The following is a 22,623-nucleotide window of genomic DNA, read 5'->3' as shown; positions in this document are numbered from 1 at the left end:
AAAAAATCTGGCATTAGGAACTTCCCAGGGATCGATCCACAAGGATGAGTCCAGCTAAGAATCTAAGCAATAGTGGAGAGGACATCTTAACTGCCATTCCCCTGTAATCAGATTGATGACTACTTTAATTACCATTATAGTACCTACATTTAGGAACTGATGGAAGACAATACAGGATACAAAGATCTACAGATAAGCCCTTGAATAGCCCCTGGAGGTCCATGATGGGGATACCCACAGCAACAGTTGATTTCAGCTCTGGACTGACAGTTGGGGAACCTACATATGACTGTACTAAGCCTTATTAATGTGGGTGACAGTTAGGTGACTTGGGCATTTTGTGTGGCCACTAGAAGTGGAACCAGTATTTATTCCCAGTGCATGAACTAGCTCTTTGGAGCCCATTTCTTATGATAGAATACAGGGAGGAAAGCCTTGGTCCTGCCTCAAGTGATGTTACAGACATTGTTGACTCCCCATGTGAAGCCTCACCCTCTCTGAGGAGTAGACATAAGTGTGGTGGGGGTTATTGGGGAGAGCAGGAGGAGGGAAGTGAGAGAGAATTGAGATTTGTAAGATTATTTTAAAAATAAAATGTATATCAAAAAAAAGAATTTTGTTCAGCAATTAAATTCACTGTGAATTGTCATCAATTAAATTCACTGTGAATTGTCATCAATCATCCATCTCTAGAACATCTCTCAAATAGCTTTGGGTCTTTATTTACTATACTTTTAATTAATCATAATTTGTTTTGTCAATGTAGGAACTTCTTTAGATCTTTCTATAAAAGAAAAATGAAAAATCTGATTAACATTTCATTCTCCTTACCAAGTTTAAACTTCTATTTGAAAGATCAATTGAATGGTTGATGACTTAAGATGCCTATCTTATAGAGCTTCTATTGAGATTTGAAGTTGACTCTTTTGCTCAACTTGGAAAAGGCAGTGAGAGAGCTCCGATGCTCAGAACTTAAAGTAACATCAGCATGCTCACATAAACTAGCAAACTGTCAAAGTAATGTAAATCTTATAAAAGGGAAGCAATTCATGCAATTCATGTATACTTCACACCTAAATCCAAAAGGATTGTAGATGTTTCTCCCTTAGAAGCTTTAGGCTGTATCTTCAGCCTCCAACAGAAGTAGTCAACTTTACAAATATGACATGAGGATTAGTTACTTTTGAAACTTGATGCCAAACATTTTAAATTTATCAATCTCATCCTTCCTTAGCACTCAATAGAGTATCTCTGAGTTGGCAAGTTGATTCATAATTAATATTCAAAATCATCAAGTGTTTCAGGAGAAAATAAATATTAAAAATTCAGAATTTATTTACTTCTTTGAATTTAAAGTCATTCCTAATCATTTCATGTCACTGTGATAAATTTAAAATACTGGCAGTGCTCCCGCCCTCCAAGAGTCAAAGACCACTTAACAACAACAAAAAACAACACCAGGCATGAGAAAAAAACACTTTTGAGATGTTGGTCACAGCTGCCCAGAAAGTTCCACAGCAACACAGGCTACCGATGTTGTCCTTGATAGTCCTCTAGAGATCGAAGTTTAGCCTTTAGTGACGAAGATACCATGCAGTACAGAGATGCATCTCCTGGCAACTGCCAGCATGTCATAAGCTATGCTGAATGGCAGGTTCCTGCAGTCTCACAGGTGGCCACAGTACAAAGAGGTATCTCTCTTGCTTCTTGCTTCATGGCCATGTTAGGGATTTGCTCATGCAGATGGAAAAGCTAAAAATGCATGCAAGTACAGATTCAGACAAAAAGAGCCCCTAAACAGTTTACAGTGATTTTAAAGCTATACATAGGCTTAAAAGATAGAAAAGAAAGAACATATATAGTCATAGTTTAATAAATATAGTTTTAAAATAATAAATGTTAAAAGAGGAGTAAACTAATATAAAAGAAAAGCCACATAAAGATGGAATATACATAGAGTGTCTAGAGTCTATATGTTATTATATTATCTTTAAATATACAGACTGCAGAGGAAGGAACAATAGTTGCTAAGAAACAGTTGATGGCAAATACTGCTGAATTAAACTTACCTATATATTTTTAAAAATGCCTTGACTTCAAAATGGGAGCCAAAATATATGTTACTTTGGGAAAGAAGTTCTGCTTTTATTTACACAGAAAAATAAAAAGATTGAGGATTTGTTCAACATTAAAGAATATCAAATTTTATCAAGGAAAATCTCCTGAAATCCTGACTGAAGATTTTGTAGTATGACCTACTAGTTCTCTGGCTATCGTCAGTATCTCTTGTTCTGTCTCCCTTTTCATTTCTGATTTTGTTAATTTGGATGTTCTCTCTCTGCCTTTTGATTAGTTTGGATAAAGGTCTGTCTATCTTGATAATTCTTTCAAAAAAAAAAAACCCCCAGCTCTTTGTTTCATTAATTCTTTGTATTGTTTTCTTTGTTTCTATTTTATTGATTTTGGCCCTCAATTTGATTATTTCCTGCTGTCTACTCCTCCTGGGTGAGTCTGCTTCTTTTTGTTCTAGAGCTTTCAGATATGCTGTTTATTCACTAGTGTGAGATTTCTCTACTTTTTTTTATGTAAGCACTTTCTCTTAGCACTGCTTTCATAGTGTCTCATAGGTTTGGGTAAATTGTGTTTTCATTTTTGTTGAATTCTATGAAGTCTTTAATTGCTTTATTTCTTCCTTGAACCAAAGGTGTTTCAATTGAGCACTCTTCAATATCCATGAGTTTGTAGGCTTCCTACAATAGTGTTGTTAAATTCTAACTTTAAACTATGGTGATCTGATAAGATACAGGGGTTTATTTCAATCTTTTTGTATATGTTGAGGTTAGCTTTGTTACTGAGCATGTGGTCAGTTTTAGAGAAGGTTTTATGAGGTGCTGAGAAGATGATTTATTCCTTTTTGTTTGGGTGGAATGTTCTGGAGTTGTCTGTTAAGTCTGTTATTATTTCTCTGTTAAATTTCTGTCTGGTTGACCTGTCCATTGTGGAGAGTTGGGTGTTAAAGTTTCCTACCAATAATGTGTGGGGTTTGATATGTGATTGAGGCTTTAGTAGTGCTTCTTTTACATATGTGGGTGCTCTTGTATTTGGGGCACAGATGTTCAGGATTGAGACTTCATCTTGATGGATTGTTCCTATTTGAGTATAAAATGTCCTTCTCTATCTGTTCTGATTGATTTTAGTTTGAAGTCTATTTTGTTAGATATCAGATAGCAGCACCTGCTTATTTCTTAGGTCCATTTTGTTGGAAAATCTTTTCCCAACCCTTTACTCTGAGGTAATGTCTGTATTTCAGGTTGATGCATGTTTCTTGTTTAAAGCAGAAAAATGAATTCTGCTTTTGCATCCATTTTCTTAGAATGTATCTTCTTATAGTTGAATCGAGTCCATTGCTATTAAGAAATATTAATGATCAGTGATTGTTAATTTCTGTTATTTTTTTGGTAGTAATGTTTGGGTGTTTCTTTTCTTTGGAGTTTGCTTGTATGAGGTTATCTATTGCCTATGTTTTTGTGGCTATAGTTAGCTTCCTTGCATTGGAGTTTTCTTTCTAGTACTTTTTGTAGGGCTGGATTTGTGGATAGGTATTGCTTAATACCTGGATTTGTCATGGATTATCTTGTTTATCAATGTTGATTGAAATTTTTTCTGGATATACTAGTCTGGGCTTGCATTCTCAGTCTCTTAGTGTCTGCAACACATATATTTAGGACCTTCTGGCTTTCATGGTTTCCACTGAGAAGTTGGGTGTAATTTTGATAGGTCTGCCTTTATATGTTACTTGACCTTTTTCCTTTGCAGTTCTTAATATTTTTCTTTATTCTGTATGTTTTGTGTTTTGTGCTTATTATATGATGAAGGAACTTTTTTCTTTTTATTTGGTTCAGTCTACTTGTTCTGTAAGCTTCTTGTACCTTCATATGGATATCCATTTTTATGTTGGGAAAGTGTCTTCTATGATTTTGTTGGATATATTTTCTATGCCTTTGAGCTGGAGTTCTTCTTCTATCTATATTATTCTTTTATTAGGTTAGGTCTTTCCATGGTGTCCCAGATTTCCTGGATATTTGTTAAGAATTTATTGGATGTAATGTTTTCTTTCATCATTGAATCTATTTCCTCTATCATATGTTCAACATCTGAGATTCTTTTATCTCTTGTATTCTGTTGGTGGGCTTGCCTCTGTAGTTCCTGTTTATTTACCCAGATTTTCTATATACAGAATTTACTTGAATTGTGTTTTCTTTATTGCCTCTATTTCAGTCTTCAATTCTTGAACTGTTTGAACTGTTTGCTGTTTGATGTTTCTTTTTTCTTGGTTTTCTTTGAGGGATTTATTAATTTCTTCCAATTTTTTATCTTTTCCTACACTTCTTTAAGGGATTTTTTCAATTCCTCTTTAAAGTTCTCCATCATCCTCATAAGGTTATGTTTAAAATTGTTTTGTTCTGCTTTTCTGGGTTAGGATGCTCAAGTCTTCATGTTGTACGACAACTGGGTTCTGGTGTTACCATGTTGCTTTTTAGGTTGTTGAATGAATTCTTGCATTGGGGCCTACCCATCTCTTCCTCCAATTGGTGCTGGCAGTGTCTTTGCCTCTTGCTCCAATCTTTGAAGTGGCTGTGTCTTTGGGAACTGTTCGTCTATTTTGAACTGTTGTCTGTGTCTCAGGGAGTGACTGAGGCCTCTTTTAGCCTGCTCTCTTGGCCAGCCTTCTTGTTCTACTCTCTTAGTTCGTTCTCTTGGTTCACTATGTGCACTCACGGCCTGTGCTTCAAGTTTCCTATCTTGGTCCTCTCTGTGTAGTTGCAGCTGGTGTGTCAGAGTTTCTCTGAGACTGCAGGGGCGTGGGGGGAATAGGAAGAGGGACTTATAGCTTGCAAGGTTCTATCCATGGGGATGTTGGAGCAGCCTACCTGTAGAAAGCTTGTCTACTGGCTGACTAAAGAAGCTGAGATAGGTAGGGGAGTGGCCCAGAGTTTGGTCCTGGTATGGAGGCCAGTCAAGCATTTGCTTGGACCAGGTGGTTGAGACAAGAAAACTCTGCTCACAGGAACTTATATATTTAGGAGAGATAGACAGAGAAGGAGAGGGAGAGGGAGAGGGAGAGGGAGAGGGAGAGGGAGAGAGAGAGAGAGAGAGAGAGAGAGAGAGAGAGAGAGAGAACAAGTAATAAAAAAAGAAGCCATAACTCTATCCTATAGCCATACTGATGAATATCTTGCATATCACCATAGAACCTTCATCTGGCAATGGATGGAGATAGAGACAGAGACCCACATTGGAGCACCGGAATGAGCTCCCAAGGTCCCAATGAGGAGCAAAAGGAGGGAGAACATGAGCAAGGAAGTCAGGACCATGAGGGGTGCACCCACCCACTGAGACAGAGGGACTGATCTATTGGGAGCTCACCAAGGTCAGCTGGACTGGGACTGAAAAAGCATGGGATAAAACCGGACTCTCTGAACACGGCGGACAATGAGGGCTGATGAGAAGCCAAGGAAAATGGCACTGGGTTTTGATCCTACTTCATGTTCTGGCTTTGTGGAAGCCTAGCCAGTTTGGATGCTCACCTTCCTAGACCTAGATGGAGGGGGGAGGACCTTGGACTTTCCACAGTGCAGGGAACCCTGACTGTTCTTCGGACTGGAGAGGGAGGGGAAAAGGAGTGGGGGAGGGGGAGAGGAGTGGGAGGAAGGGGAGGGAAATGGGAGGCTGGGAGGAGGCGGAATTTTTTTTTCATTAAAAAATAAATAAATAAATAAAAATAAATAAAAAAGAAGCTATAAATTTGAAAGAGAATAAGGCAGTGTATAGGGTAGACTTTGGAGGGATGAAGGGAAGAAGAAAATAATGTATTTATATAATTACAAAATATAAATGTAGTATTTTAAAAATTCATTCAGCTTTGTATAGCCTTTACAGACTTAATTGTCTTTTTACCTAAAATTGCAAATATTGGCATCCTGTTTTCAACCTAAGGAACTCTGAAGTTGAGCAGGCACAACAAACCCCATCAAACCCTATTTTGAAGTGAATCTGCCTAGGAATTTAGGTAATTCTTCAAAGGTAGCAAACAACAATGAAATGGAAAATGAACTCGAAACTAAAGCAAATTTTTTTTATGATGTATCTTCAATCTTCTTGTTTCAATCACAACAAGATTATTTTTAAAATAGGGATCAGAACTGGATATAGAATTACTGAAAAACAAAACAAATTAAGAGAAATGCTGTGTTCCTAATTAATTATGAATAACTAATTGCAGAAGAATAATCACATATAAAGTCAAGGAACTAAAGAAAGAACTTGGTGTTATTTTAACTTTCAAAACTGTTTAATTATCTCCATGATCTCAGACTCAGAACTTAGGAGTATTTCTTATCGACTCGTGGAAATGCTCAAATTGCTGAGGTCAACATCCTTGGGAATAACAACTGGACAATTTTTCTAGAATCTCTGAAACACAAAATAACACTCTTCTGCAGTGAATTTATACGAGAGAGAGAGAGAGAGAGAGAGAGAGAGAGAGAGAGAGAGAAAGAGTTTGAGAGTTAAAGGAATGTATCACTGCTGATGCAAAAATCTTTTTCTCAAAACCTATAACATAAAGAAGACTACATCATCCCCATTTTTACTCATTCTCATATCACATAGCCCGATTATTGCATAGGAAGAAGTTTGCTATCGCAGAAATGGTGCTGATGTCAAAGTACATGAAATGAGATTGTAAGGCTGATAATGCAAGAACCTAAAATATACCAACGCCATTCATACATATTTTTCCTGGATCAAAATTACAGATATCAAGTTACTTAAAATAGTCAAGAATAAAGAGAGCCGTATTTTTGATTAATATTTAATGGGCACTTTTTATAGATGGAGTTTTTGAAGGTGGTGCTGACGGCACTTTTGACTGAGGTAGACTCCGGGAGCCCACTGAACTAGTTTGTTGTCTGTTTAAAGGTTTCTCTGTTTTTGCAGGTGTCAGCTTAATTGGCTCGGTTGGCGGCTTTGGTTTTCTTTCTTTCCTAGAATAAAGAAGGCAGCAAAGAGAACCTAATAAAATAAATAAAACAGCAAGTATTAACAGACATGGGTAACAAATTTTTTTCTTCCTCTTTATCTTGGGAGGTGGGCCACTGTCTATACTACCTCCATAGCCCTTTATTACACAGTTAGGAGGATCCCACAAATAGTTGCAGTGGCAGTGATGTTTATTGTTGCAGATGCCCCTCTTATGACAGAATGTAGGTGAACAGTTGCTGTCTAATGCAGATATATGCACACAATGCCTACGGATGCAGATATGATCTTGGCCACACTCTGTGCCATCTTTCACATCACCAATGTCATCTAGACGTGTCCCACGGTGGTAGTCAGTGCCCCAGCAAGACAAGCCTTTGACAACAGCAAAGTGCACAGTGCTGTGAGCTTTCATCTTGGGAATTTCTGACACATTATCACACTGAAGTCTTCCACAAAGGGCATCATCGTTTTCACACTTTATGTACCCAGGTCCTTGAAGACCACAGTGGCCAAAACGATCCCCTTTGGAGTGTACTTCTTTGTAGCAATTTGCATTTGCAGCCTTCGCATGCTGGCCAAAAATCTTCCTACAGTATTCGTTACGGTCGTTGCATTGCTTTTCATAGCAATAGGCAGAGACATTACAGGGAATTCCATCTTCTACATAGACATCATCTGGACACTTATGGGATGTTCCATTGCACCACTCTGGAAGATCACAAATGTTAGCCTCTTTTCTACACAACGCCCCGGATGGTAAAAACTGGCAGTTTTTACAGCAAAGTCCAAAGGCACAGGCAGATCCCAAACTCAGAGTGCAGTTTGACATACAACAGAGATCTTTTGCACAGCGCCGTAAAGACCCACAGTCACACTGCTCGTCGTTTTCAACAATGCCATTTCCGCAGTACGTCAGATCAAAGATATCCTTTGTGTACATGTTTTCCATCAAACAATTTGCTTTCCGTACAGAGTAATTCCAAAAAGAATTGTAACTACAGTTGCTAAATTTGGGTATCGGTGGGTTACTAATGTGCATTATGCACTTGCTGTATCCACACTTACATGTATATTCGTCATGGTTCATGCCCAAATTATGGCCTAAGTGATGAGACACTCCGAGGGCACGGAGGTTTAAAGTTCTGTTTATGAAAGTAACAATTGCACAGCTACGGTTTGGATCACACATCCCACTTGTTGAGCCTATGCCACTTAATCCTCTCAAGTGCCTGTATATGAAAAGATGTGTGGTATCATGTTTTAGTCGATGAACAAGGTTTCCAGCTTTCCACTGGCAATACAGGTTAAGAGATTTTCTTACATCATCGATTACAATAAAGTTTTTCTTATTCCAAACCTCCAAACCAACCAATAATATTCTGATACCAATTACATCATAAATAATATCCACCATATTGATCACAGCATATAGATCTGACATCATGATTGTGTCGTTACTTTTATAGTGCTCATATAGAGTCTTATCCACCACCACTACTAATTCAACAATTCTAATGTGGGTCCACCAGCCTTTAAAGTCACTTTGCTGGAGAGTGGAGTTACCAGTTTTTTGTAACTCCACTTGGCATGTTATATTATCTTTCATAAGGCTGGAAGTTTTTGATTCTGTTTTATTACTATCCATTTTATAGACCAGATGTTCAAATTTGGTAGAAAACTTCTTGGGCATAATTTCATAAACATTGTGATTTATCTCTAATAGTCCTTGAAAGCCTCCAAAACAACTGTTGAGGGAAACTAAGGATTCTGGGTCTCCCTCCACATAACCATGATAGTAGCAATCATCTCGTACAAAAGGATAATCTTCAAGCAGATAACCCTGGTCAGAGTAGGTAAACATTGGGAGGTTCCTGGCTATAAAAAATTTGTTGATCTTCATGTGGATAATATGTTTCTGGCCTCCAAGTTTCAAGCTGTAGGATATCCAATTTGGAGATTTCATGCCTCTGGCTTTCCCAGTTACCTTCAACAGAATCACTACTTCTGTGGGATTGTGGTAGTGCTGATGTCCAGCCTGGGTGAGTCCAGGAAAAGACAGAAAAATTCCAAACAATTGTGTTAGGGAAAAGATCCTCATACATAACAGTGCTTCAATCACAGTCATCATGAACATGTGTCTATAAAAATGTTGGTTCAAAGAAGATTTAAGGTCTGGGAGTCATTGCTACTATGGATTCTTCTAGGCTGGCCAGTGTGCGGTGTTAATAATTAGGCATCCGTCCTCTGGAGGGGTCAAATCATTAGGTCTGTGTCCCTGTAAGTAAAAGAAAATTAAAAAGAAACCAACATCGATGAGAGTGGTTATGAAAACATGGAAGAAAGGAAGGAAGGAAGGAGGTAAAGAGGAAGGGAAGGAAGGAAGGAAGGAAGGAAGGAAGGAAGGAAGGAAGGAGGGAAGGAGGAAAGGAAGGGGAAAGGGAGGGAAGTAAGGAACGAGGAAGGGAGGAAGGAAGGAAGGAAGGAAGGAAGGAAGGAAGGAAGGAAGGAAGGAAGGAAAGGACAGAAAGGAATAAAACTAGTTTGTGGTACAGTCAAGGAATGATTAAAGCCATTGTTTGAGTGGCACATGCCAAGAATCTCAACACTCTGAAGACAAGTAAGGAGATGGCATTTGTACTTAAATATTGAGAGTCAGGGCCTGAAGAGATGATGGCTCAGCAGTTAGGAGCACTACTTGTTCCTGCAGAGGGCCCATCTTGCTCCAATGCCCAGCACCCACATGAGTGTTCACAACCACCTGTAACTCCTGTTCTCCAGAGTTTAATGGCCTCTTCTGGTCTCTATGGCTTCTGTACACATGTGGTACACCTATACTCATGTATTCCTATACACAGACACATAAAGTAAATCAATCTTTTAAAAAATAGGTAACAAGGGACAGAAGACACATGAAAATGAAAATTGGGTATAAATGATTGTTACATTTAAGTCACCAGAAAAATCAATTAGTTTTGCCATTATATAAGCATGCAAGCATTTTTGTTTTCAGATAATCCCAATTACATTTGTTTAATTGGAGTATTACTGGCTTTTCTTTTCAATTGTAGATGATAAATTATTTGCCAACCCTAAATAAGAGATATTTTTAAAAACCACTCTCATGTCATTTTAAAATATATTTAATATTAGCAATCAAAATCTTCCATATGGCACATTTAATTTTCCTTTTATTCTGAAGCTTTCTCTTCTCATCAGAAATGAAGACAGTGAAGCACACCATTGGTTACACACATACACACACAATCTTTAAAATGAACAAACAGAATGTCTGTCTGAAACAGCGTGCTGAACAAGGCTCAGCATAAAACCTCCAAAAATCAAAGACAAAAACAAACAAATAAATTGAGAAAATATTGCTCATGTCACTTGACTGAGAACCCATAATTTCAACAAAGACTTAATACTTTCTAGAACTGGGACACATATGCACTTCTTTTTCTGAGTGGCAATTTCAGAGATTTGACCACTGTACCTAGTATAGTATAACTCCTATAGATAAATAAAAAATTGTTTCAAAATACCAGGTGCATTATGGTACAAAAATTATGTGTTGATTTATAATATAAATAAATTTCAGAGAAAACAACACCACCGGGCTTCTTTTCTCCTTATTTTTAACCAGATGGTTGTTATTTTCTAAGATAGTACAGAATAGTATTAAAACCTAAGTAAGGCATGATTATTAGTGATACAACACCAAAAAATCTTTGGAGTATGTTGCAGAAGAAAAGATGCTACCATTCCCCGAATCCACTAGAGATCTTAGCCTACCAAAAAGTGAGAATGCTAGTTTTGTGCTTAAAATAAATATGACAAACATAAAATCATCTATGAATTATTCCTACTAAAATACTAAACTCTTAACTAATCAAATTTTAAGAGTGAATTTCTATTTATATTGGAAATGAGCCAATAAAGGAAAAATTGAATAGTCTCTAAGAATAAAATGAATAAATCTAGATATGGTACCTTTCCCTAGACAACTAACTTGTTTCTTTTCAATAGGTCAATGGTATTAACAAAGACAACAGAAAAACAGAGGGTAGTACAGATTTAGACCACAGGAGTATAGGTCAAATTATTACAGCTGTGGACTTTTATGACTCCCGGTTAACCTAAGCAAATGGTGTAACTCTGGCATCAGAGATAAATGTATTGCAAGAAATCCTTCTTAGTTTGTTTAAATAATAACTGCTTTAGTGTTCTACAAAACGCCTCTGTGTTAGAGATGCAGTAGTAAATGCATATGTAGAAATTGCAAGGCCTAGCCAGGTAATTGAGAATTTTCTTCTCTGGTTTGTAGCTTTCAGAACAGGCTTGATTATTACTGTTCTATGTCCTGTATAAGTTACAAGATCCTCAAAGAGCTAAATGTGCTGTTCCCTAGCCTTTTGAAGTCAAGATTATTCCACTTTATCTGTCTCTGTTTCTGTCAGAGAGAGGTGGGGAGAGACAGAGACACAGGCACACACACACACACACAAGGGGGGGAACCAGAGGGGAGGAAGGGAGGGAGGGAGGAGGGATGGAGAGAGAGAGAGGGGGGGGGGAAGGGAGAGAGAGAGAGGGAGGGAGGGAGGGAGAGAGAGAGAGAGAGACAGAGGAGGCAGCCCTGATGGATAATTTCTGAATTGTCTTTGAAGTCATTCTCTTCTAAGATGCCCAGGCTTAGAATTTTCCAAATATTCAAGCTCTGATTCTTGTTTACCTTAGAAATCCCTTCTTCAATAAATTTATCAGTTCTTCTATTTACTATAAGCAGTCTGTAGTAACCAAACTGTTCTTTTGAAAAATCATTTACAAATATCATCAGATACTTACCCAATCACATCACAGGACACTGAATATATCGGAACAGAAGATTAAGATTTTTGTCACTTCATAATGAGATTTGTCTTTCTATTGGTTTTTCAATCTACTGCTACCAAAATGCCTTTAAAAGCCTGTACCTCTACCAACAACTCTGCTCCTGATGGTATGTATTCCCCCAGAATATGATGGTTTCTGTCCATGCACCCCTTTGTCTTTCTGAGCCATCACTAAATCTTGATTATTAACAGTCACAGTCCTAGCTCATGCCTCAGAACTCTACCAGTTTCTAACCATCACAGAAATCCATTTCCATCCTTGATTACGAGAAATACAGGTTAATAGATAGTTGTCGATAATAGTCAAGCCTGTAGTCATGTTAGTTAGATTTTCTAGATGTGCATAGATATATTTCAGATAGGCATTTTTCATATCTTTCAAAGACTACAGAATATGACATTTTAAATGTTTTAATAACTTAGGGCTTTTATGACAATGAGACATGTCTGCTCCTGCTTCAAAAGGAAGATGGGCATCAGAGATGCTCCTTACAGAATTTGATAGCCATTTGGGCAAGAAACTGCTCTTCCCTGGACTGTTGCATAAACTGGACACAGAGAACCCTCAAAGAGAGGACTGCTGAACTTGTGTAAAGGTAAGATGATTTTTCGGGGTTCCTGATTCATGAAAGAGTCTGCGAGACATTCTGCAGGACACAGCAGATAGTGACTGAACTGCCTTTGAAATTTCCTGCTTCATGGAAATGTCTGCTGGAAACTATGGGCCTGTAGGCCGAAGATGGATGCCCCAATGGTACAGAGGAACTTTGGGTGACTGTCCAGGCAGTGAGATGTCTCTGTGATTTCTAGAGTTTTGTAAGCTGCTTACTTCTCATTTACTTAGGTAATATTATATTTTTCTGGAGTCTTTTGATAGAGTTGAAAAATGGTTAGTTATAGTTTTCCTTTGTTATGATAAAAGATAAAATATATGTAAATATTGTGATTGTAATTCTTGTTTGATAACTGTTTTGTTATATGTGATTTTACTATGTTAAAGTTAAAGTCTTACTTTTTTGTTTAAACAGCAAAAGGGGAAATGATGGAGGAGTTAATTTCATTGGTTAATAAAGAAACTACCTTGGCCCTTGATAAGACAGAAAATTAGGTAGGCAGAGTAAACAGAACAGAATGCTGGGAGGAAGTGAGGCAGACGCCATGCCTCTCCTCTGAGGCAGATGCAATGAAGCTCCAGCCCAAGATGGACATACACTAGAATCTTCCTGGTAAGACACCATCTCATGATGCTACACAGATTATTAAATATGGGTTAAAGCAAGATATGAGAGTTAGCCAGAAAGAGGCTGGAACTATTGGGCCAGGCAGTGTTTAAAAGAATACAATTTGTGTGTTGTTATTTCAGGGCATAAGCTAGCCAGGCGGCTGGGAGCTGGGCGGCAGGAACACAGCCTGCAGCTCCATCTACAGAAAGTGAAATAAAGTGTTATTTCAGTAAACTTACTTTTTTCAGAAGAAAAGGTCCTTCTCTAAATCATGATATTAAATAATATTGAATAAGTTTTCATATAGGAAGCCATGTTATCTTTTATGTATCATTAAACATGCCATTATTGGTGACATGTGATACACAACTTAAATATCCTTTGCCTGTTTATGTTCATAAATGGAAAGGAGAAAATCAGTTGAGCAGATGTTCAAACATTGAGAACTGCTTTATTTTGGCTATATTGATTGAAAGTATTATGGTATGTGGAATAATGACATCTAAGACATGCAGAATTAATTTCTGCTTATAATATTTAGCTAATACAAAAAATTCAACTTTTTATGGTGAATCAATAATATGGTATGACTATGATATCCAGGTTAGTTCCCTAAGATCTCCATGCAACAGTGTTTTGTTGTTGTTATTGTTGTTTTTGTTATTATTTTGTTTTGATTTTTTTTAAAGATTTATTTATTTATTATGTATACAACATTCTGCCTCCATGTATGCCCACAGGCCAGAAGAAGGCACCAGATCTCATTACAGATGGTTGTGAGCCATCATGTGGTTGCTGGGAATTGAACTCAGGACCTCTTGAAGAGCAGACAGTGCTCTTAACCACTGAGCCATATCTCCAGCCCTTTGTTTTGCTTTTTAATGCCTTGTGAGAAATAAAAGTTAAAGCATGGGTTATCACCACCACAAAGCTTAAGACTAACTAGCAATTTTTATTTCCATGTTAAGTGTTTCTACCACTGCTACCATTATATGCACAGCAATTAGTAAGTTGAACACAAAGTCAAACAACACTTATATTTTTTATTTTGTATATATATATAAATCATTTTTTCTTGATTTCTTTCATAGTTTGTTGTAATGAATAGAACAGTAACTGACATTTGTGCATTAACTTTGTATTCTGCAACTAATTAATTCATTAATCATCTTGATCAATTTCAATCTCATAAAGTTGATTCAAAATATATCATCATAAATGTGATTTATCACACATATAAAATGAATTATTTCTTTTATTCTGTTGGTCAGTATATCTATTTCTAAATCTTCTTCCAAACACTCAGAAGGTAAAGGAATATTAAAAGCTTTGGAAGTGAGATTTAAGACACAGTGTAGCTTTGATACTTATCCAGGCACTCAGGTAGACCAGGATGGCCTCGAACTTACAAAGATATGCCTACCTCTGTCTTCTGAGTGCTAGGATTAAATGCGTGAGCTACCACTGCCTGGCCTGATTTTATTTGCCTTTAAGAATAATTTCAAGATGGGTGGTGGTGGCGCACACCTTTACAGCCAGTGTGGTCTACAGAGTGAGTGCCAGAACAGGCTCCAAAGCTACAAAGCTACACAGAGAAACCCTCTGTCAAAAAAAAAAAAAAGCAAGAAAAGGGATAATTTCAAATGGTCAACTCTGAAAACATGCATATAAGTAACATCATACAGACTTAGAAAGTTGTAGTTGAGATAATGTATATAAATATATTATATTTATATGCATGCAACAACAATTAATGAAAGAAGACATGAATTTGAAAAAGAACAAGGATGGGTATATAGGAGGGTTTCGAGGGAGAAAGGGGAAGGGAGAAATGTTGCCAATATATCCAAAAAATAGATAAGAAACAAATAATTTCAGTTGTTATCTGCTAATATTTTGTATTACTTCCTACTTCATATTAGTTCAGGAGAACACACAACACTTAACTGCTAACACAGCAAACAAACCCACAGGGAAAAGACTTTTCTGTATTGGGTCTCATTTACACTAACCTGACATTTGTCAGACACATCAAGTGACTGGATCAATGCTGCACAGACTTATTATTCTAGAAAAATTATTTTAAAACATACAAACAAACAAACAAACAAAAAAAAACCCTGTGCTTCCAAAAACTACAGACAAAGAGATAGGAATTGTTGACTCTCAGAAGCAAACTATTAAAATTGCAATTTTCTCCTATTTGTTCCATCATCAACCGGTCTATGTATTTTGCACCCCTCCAAGTGAATGTTTCCACGTCTCCTCATTCATAATAGGATTATTGTGTGTGTGTCCCCGTGTGTGTGTGTGTGTGTGTGTGTGTGTTATTTAGCAGCTCTAAAAGCTTGATTAAGATTTCTAACACAGAGAGGTGGTACCTCTGAGTCTTGTGCCTGCTCTTGGTCCTCTTTTCCTCCTCACTTCCTCATTCCACCTTGACATGGACTTTGTGACTAGTCTCGTTGTTTTATTGCATCTTGTTATGCCATGTTTGGTTGATATCACTCGGAAGCCTTCTCTTTTCAGAAGGGAAATGAAGGAGCAGTGGATCTGAGTCCAGGGTGGTGGGGGACTAGTCGGAGTGGGCGGAGGGGAGTGGGCTGTGGTGGTCTGGATGTATTGTATGAGAGAATGGTGATGATATGCTGACAATAATAATATTAAAGGAATGGCCAAGCAAAAAATTGATAGTTTTGTATCTACTGTGGTGGTCCTGTGTGGTAAGCATAGCTCATCAAAGAGGCCTATTTTTGCAGTACGCAGAGATTTTTACAGAAATCCACAACTGCTCAAAATTCAGAGAGCATCTGACCATGGTGTGCTTGGTCCCAGTGAACACATGTGCAACAAAATTCTTGTACCTAAAGCTCAAGTAATATAGAAAAAAATTAGAAGAGGTATAGGACCAGGAAACCTACACTGAGCTTGTGTTTCCTGTGTAGCACAAGGAAATTACAACTATGAAATAGCAACCGTGTGGTAGCCTAAATAAGACCTGAACACTGGCAACACTGGTTGGCATTCCAATATGGATTAGGGAAATCACAGAATATCCCATCCCTCAGTGAAGAGTTACAGGTTGGTTAATAACTTCTGAGAGTTGGAGAAACAGTTTTCTCCAAGAATGAATTCCCTTAAGGTTATCCAATACTATGTAGTCACCGACAAATGTCTTTATGTATATAACATTAAATGAACTCAGCAGTTTGTATATTAACACTAATATGTCTATATATGGAACAATAATAAAGGAAAAAATAACATGATTTTAATAAGTAGGGGGCACATGATGAAGGAATGATGCAAATATAACACTAATAAAATTCTCAAAACTCGGAAAATGTTAAAATCTATATCTAATTTTGATTTCAGTTGCATTTCACATATGCAGAATGAATATCTTTCATATATATATTTGATATTTATGTTTACTCTTTAGTAATGTTGTTCCTGAAATAGTTTTATGTTTTAATTGGCATTTTTCTTAACAAAAATGTTAAAGAGTTCTCAATATATATCAAATACAAGTAAGAGAACATTAGTAATAAGAAACTAAAACTATTTAATGAAAAATTATAGTTGTATATATCATATTAGCTTTAACTATCAATTTGCTACAAAGCTAAAACCAGAGAATCCCAAGTGAATAATTGCCATGAGATTGGCCTGTTACCATGTCTATGAGGCCATTTCCTAATTAATGATTGACATATGATGCCACCCCACTGTATGCACACTCATTCTTGGAGAGGAGGGTGGGCTATAGAAAAAGGGTAGCAGAGCAAACCAGGAAAGAAAAAGTATTTTCCCATTATTTCTGCTTCACTTTTTGGCCCTGTATTCCCACTTCTAGCTATTGACCTGGCTTCCCTTGATGAATTGTAACCTACAAGCCAAATAAACCTTTAATTCTCCAACTAGCTTTTGGTTAGAATTTTCTCAAAGCAACAGAAAAGCAAACTTAAAGATAATATAAATTATAGCATTACAGAACTTCAATTGTAATTTACATCACCAAATTGGAAAACAGCATTTTTGTGGACACACTGTTATTAGTGCTGTTTTGTAGTCTCAGTACAGAAGTTAAAAACTAATATTCTAATTTAAGGCCTTAATAAAGCTCAATAACTATGTCACTTTCGGAGCTTGAGAGAATAATTACAACACAACCCTATTGATATATAAGAAAAGTATCTTAGAGCTGTGAAGTCTTCTTTACCAATGAATAAAACACTATGTTAAAAGTGGGTCTGAGTATCAGTTTCCAGTAATGTTGCAGAGTTCCCAGCAACTCACACTGGAGGTGCAGGGAACACTTGCAAACATTTGCTGGCTTCTTTGTTAAGCCTGTGGAAATGCTTACTCATACTGTATATAATATGATGACTAATTTTAACTGTCAACTTGACACGCTTTGGAAGCACCCGGGAAAGGGTCTTAAAGAGGGATTGCGTGGATCAGTTTGGCTTGTAGGTTTGTCTTTGGGTGTTGTCTCGAGTATATTTATTTCAGTGGGAAGGCCCTTACCATTTCCTAGATAGGGGACCCTGAACTTGTCTGTGAATGAGGAATCAAGCGGAGTGCAATTGTGGGAGTTTGAATGTAATCCTGCCCCATAGGCTCACAAAGAGTGGCAATCTTAGAAGGTGTGGCCTCATTGCCATAGATATGGCCTTGTTACAGGAAGTGTGTCACTGTGGGGGTGGGCTTTAAGGTCTCATATATGCTCAAGCCATGCCCAGTGTGCCAGTTCACTTCCTGTTGCCTGCAGGTGGAGATGTAGGACTCTCAACTCCTTCTTCAGCACCATCGTGACGGTAAAGGACCAAAACCTCAGAAACTGTAAGGTGCCACATCATTAAATATGTTCTTTATAAGAGTTGCTGTGGTCATTGTGTCTCTTCACAGAAATAGAAACTCTTGCTAAGATGGCAAGTATGCATACAATAATTCATTCCTCTTTGCTTATTGATGATGATACATTGTGAACAGTTCTCTAAAGCTCCTGAAGTCATGACTTTTCTGCAACAATGTGACGTAATCTGATGCTACCAGTTAAAATCCTCTTCACCTTTGAGTTGCTTTGGTTGAGATATTTTATAGCAGCAACAGAATTGAGGCAGATGGTTTGGTAATGAAACAAGATAACGTACATTAAATATTTAGTACAACAAATGCTATATCAATGTATGTGAAAAAACTTTTATTGAGAGAACAACAAACATGTTCTCAAATTCACAGCTCTTTTTGAGTATTCATGAATGATTCTCTTATGCCCTGCCAAACTTGAGTCAAAGTACCTAGGCATATTTACAAGAAAGAGTAAATAATTTTCTCAACAAGTGGATCTGAAAGAAAGTTGATTTTCATTAAAAAGCGTGTGAAGCTTTTCTGTTGTCATTTTATATTCCTCATACATGATGCCGTGACTCGATCAGTAAGCTGGAAGGACAGTATTCTGCCCTCTGCTTCTGTGATAAATCATAGATTAAAAGCAACTTTTGAAGGGAAGGGTTTATTTCAGTTTATATGTTGTTGCCCATCATTGAGGAAATCAAAACTGGAAATAAAAAAAAAAATAGGAACCCGAAGCCCAGAATCATGCAGTACAGCTGCTTACTGGCTTGCTCCTTTTCTCGTGGACATGGAAAGAAAAAGTATTGGCTCAGGACCCCCCAAGACCAAGTTCTCAGAACAAAGCAGATTTATTTGCCCCTGAGGGACAGAGAAGAGTTAATAAGAGGCAAAGACTGGAGCTAGAGGATGGGGGAGAAGGGAATAAAGGAGAGGGGAAAGGGGTATTTCTCCGAGCCTGGAGGGGAGACAAATGACTGCCTCTGGATAGAAAGAAGACAGATGTTACCTATAGGGAAATGGTTTATAAAGGTACAGGGGAACCCCCCATGTTAGGTCATAGTGTTTAATTTTAATTGGGAATGTTAATAAGGTGAAGCAAATGAGTTTTTTTTTTTTGATAGACTTCAATACTTTGATAACTGGACCTTGGTAGTCAGCCTCAGGACGACAGATTGGGCAAATATGAGAAGAGGCCTTGGAGGTTAGCTTTAGGAATGTAACAACAGCTTTTAGCAAAGCAAGGGCCGCCAGAGTCATGCTCGCCACCCTGGAGCTGACGAGAGTCCTTTCAGCCAGGTAATTTTCTTATCCAGGCTAGATTCACCTGTTCAGAAGTGGGTCTGCCCGTAGGGGGCTCTGCCTTCCTACATTAATTAACAACCAAGAAAAATGCCCCACAGACGTGCCCACAGGCCAGTTCTATCAAAGCAATCTCCCAATTGGGTGTGCCTCAGATAGTTCTCAGCTGTGCCTAGATGACAACCCAAGATAAATAGGAGAGACTGAGTATACCCTCTGAGTTCTAGATATTTCTTAAGCCTTTTAAGGCAATATTGCACCTAGTTTTCATCTATTATTTTGTTTACCATCTCGTTCACTCTCTGTTTCTCAGAAGCCGGGGTCTTTATGTAACAATCTGCGTAACCACTTCCCTTTTCCTTTGAAATGGATACTTTTTCCTGGCATCTTGATTTTGGCTCAAGAAAAAGAGGTCTGAAAATTCGTCCAGATTTAATCATGTAAAATGAATTCTGTTAGTGATCATTTGAATTGGACAGTTCTAAAAGAGAACACTGCATAGGTTACTATCTCTGACTCTTGCTTGTTCTCTCTCTGTCTCTGTCTCTCTCTCACACACACTATATTATTGTGAGACACGTCCTGCCTTCTTTCTTAGAAAACACACTTTAACCCAGCTTTCTTAAAGAATTGCTGTGACTATTAAATAATTATGTTTAACTATGTTTATCAACAGTTTAGATTTATTGAAATTACTGATTCAGAAAAGCCCTCATACCTCATGGTTATCTTTTTGACAAAATGAAAGGAGCAATACTCTCATAAACTAAATTAAACACTATCAGATTTTCTTAAGTTTCACACAATGCCTGGTTTGTGGTCTGAAGGCCCTGCACACCACGTTCCAATGAGTTATTTACTCTTTCCAGACTCCTTTGGCTCCTTTCTCCCTTGTTTTTGATAATACTGAGAATTTTGACGATCACAGCATGAACGGTTAGTAAGAAGGTCTTTCAATTGCCGCTTTTCTGACTTTAATATTTCATTCATAATTTCACTGAGCTATGGGTTTTTGGAAGAAAGGCCACAAGCCTGAATAGTAACTGTATCTAAACTTTCAATATGGCTAGCACTACTTGAGGTTGAGCCTCTAAACTTGATAATGCTTCTTCAAATTCTCCCCTGTAAAATTATAGTTTTTCCATGCTGTGTTCTCTGTACGGGTGTCACTGTACATGGCTCACTCTGAGGGGATTGGGGAATTGTACTTCCCCCTCCTGACAAACTGTGAACATGCACAATTTTTCTCCTTTTTTACTGCCTTTCTTAGAATCTCATATAAAAATTAGATAGCATGCAATGTGTTCAGACTAGGTTCTTTCACTTAGCAATATACACTTATCTTTATACATGCAATCCAATTGTGTTTACTTTTGTTATGACTGTACAGATTCTTTAATTATTCTACCATTCTTAATTTTCCCCTTTTCCTTTCTTAGGTTTTTCTAGAAAAATCATCCTGACCTGAAATCTGATTTCTTATAGTGATTCTATTTATTCTATTGTTGTACAGAAATACTATCAACATAGTGGTAAAGAAAGAGAAAACTACAAGTTTAAAATAAAATTTTAACTCTTTAGAGAAACTTTGATTATTATCAGTGACTTTTACATGTGCTCCTTAGTTCATGCTCTTAGGTGAACCAAAACATGTAGAGACCATCATGGGGGACGCATCCTCCCTATGTGAGACATTTGTCTGCCAAAGTCTTTCCTCCTAGTGTTATGGATTTAAACTGGGATTATTTAAAAAGTTTTCCCTTCTCCATGCCCCCATTTCAGCCATGGAGGTATCTGCCTAAACTTTTTACCAAGATAATTGTAGTAGGGGCTGTGGGCCTCTTCCCACAGCCCGGCTCATGGCTGCCTAGCTAGCTTATGCCCCGAAATAACAACACATAAACTGTATTCTTTTAAACACTGCTTGACCCATTTCTATTCATGTGTGTAGCACCCCAAGGAGCCCTTACCGGGAAGACTCTAGCCTACATCCATCCTGGGTCGGAGCTTCATCGCGTCTGCCAGGGAGAGAAAGCATGGCATCTGTTTCTCAGAGGAGCTGCCCTCTGAGAAAAATGACCCACCTCCATCAGATAATTAGGTGAAATTTACAGAATCAAAATCAACAAACGTGAGGTAACATTCATTAGGTGGCATCTGCCCTCAGGAGTTTCTTGTTCTCATAAGAGTTTTTATGTAGCTTCCACAAGTTTATCAGAATGATTCTATTCCAAACAGTTTATGGTAGCAACAACTTCTGCTTCAGATAATGTGAGCACAGTTTATCTATTTCCATTAGCTTAACTATTTCATATTTCAAAAACTAAAATTTGCTGCTTGATTTCAGTTATCTGATTAGTCACTCAAGAGCATCCTACCTGATTGTCCATTGTCATTATTATTGCTTATTTATATAATTTTGGAATGCACCCTCCTAGTTAAATTTTGATATTTATATTTACTTCTGGAAAATCATTTCTCTAACATCTGAAATAATCATATATAAATTTAATAGTTGGAATTCAATATTCCAGATGATCCTGACCCTAAAATTGTTACAAAAATCTTTGTGAGTCAGTCTTCTTAATACATTAATTTGTTTCTACTCTCATTGCATATGTAAGAGTTTATTTATTTATTTATTTATTTTGGTTTTTTGAGATATGGTTTCTCTGTAGCCTTAGAGCCTGTCCTGGAACTATCTCTTGTAGACAAGGCTAGCCTCGAACTCATAGAGATCCACCTGCCTCTGTCTCCCAATTGCTGGGATTAAAGGTGTATGCCACCACTGCCCAGCCAGAGTTTATTCTTGTACATATTTCCAACTGTACTTAATAATATATCTTAAATGTATTACATGGTTGGTAAAGTTTTAAAAAATGATTTAATATGCATAAGACTTACACTGAAAGTATATTGGTCTCTTTTAACAAGAATAAAATTGAATGGTGTCATCTCTTAACATTCAGGCATGAGTCGTTCTAACAAGGAATATATCCCATGTCAAGTTTAGATAACAGATATTTGGCTTCTGTGATGCTGATAGAAACTGATGGTTAGAGACCATTTAATGATCTAATCTGGGTCAGAATATCCTCTAGGGTTATCGAACAGTATCAAAGAATTTGGTACCTCTTATCAAAAGCAGTGGCACAAGAGGCAAATAAAAGTGTTTCCTTACTAATCAATGAACATTGGCTGGTTTGTTCTACGTGTATCACTAATGTATCATAAAATGGTTTTAGATTTCATCTGCAGCCAGCACACAGCCATGGAAAAGAGTGAGAAGTTATTTCCACATAAAGAAT

General features: G+C 37.3%; 1 protein-coding gene across 1 annotated transcript; it reads right to left on the bottom strand.

Annotated features, from left to right (window-relative positions):
• Positions 1-6,874: 6,874 nt before the first annotated feature.
• Adam29 (ADAM metallopeptidase domain 29) lies at positions 6,875-9,169 on the bottom strand. Its single transcript, XM_057752323.1, has one exon. It carries the CDS (start codon positions 9,167-9,169, stop codon positions 6,875-6,877), a length of 2,295 nt encoding a protein of 764 aa, XP_057608306.1.
• Between the last annotated feature and the right edge of the window lie 13,454 nt (positions 9,170-22,623).

Source organism: Chionomys nivalis, chromosome 20, assembly GCF_950005125.1.
Source record: "Chionomys nivalis chromosome 20, mChiNiv1.1, whole genome shotgun sequence".
NCBI classification, from domain to species: domain Eukaryota; kingdom Metazoa; phylum Chordata; class Mammalia; order Rodentia; family Cricetidae; genus Chionomys; species Chionomys nivalis.
Note: the sequence above shows the minus strand (reverse complement) of the source record. Positions and strands in the feature narration are given on the sequence as shown.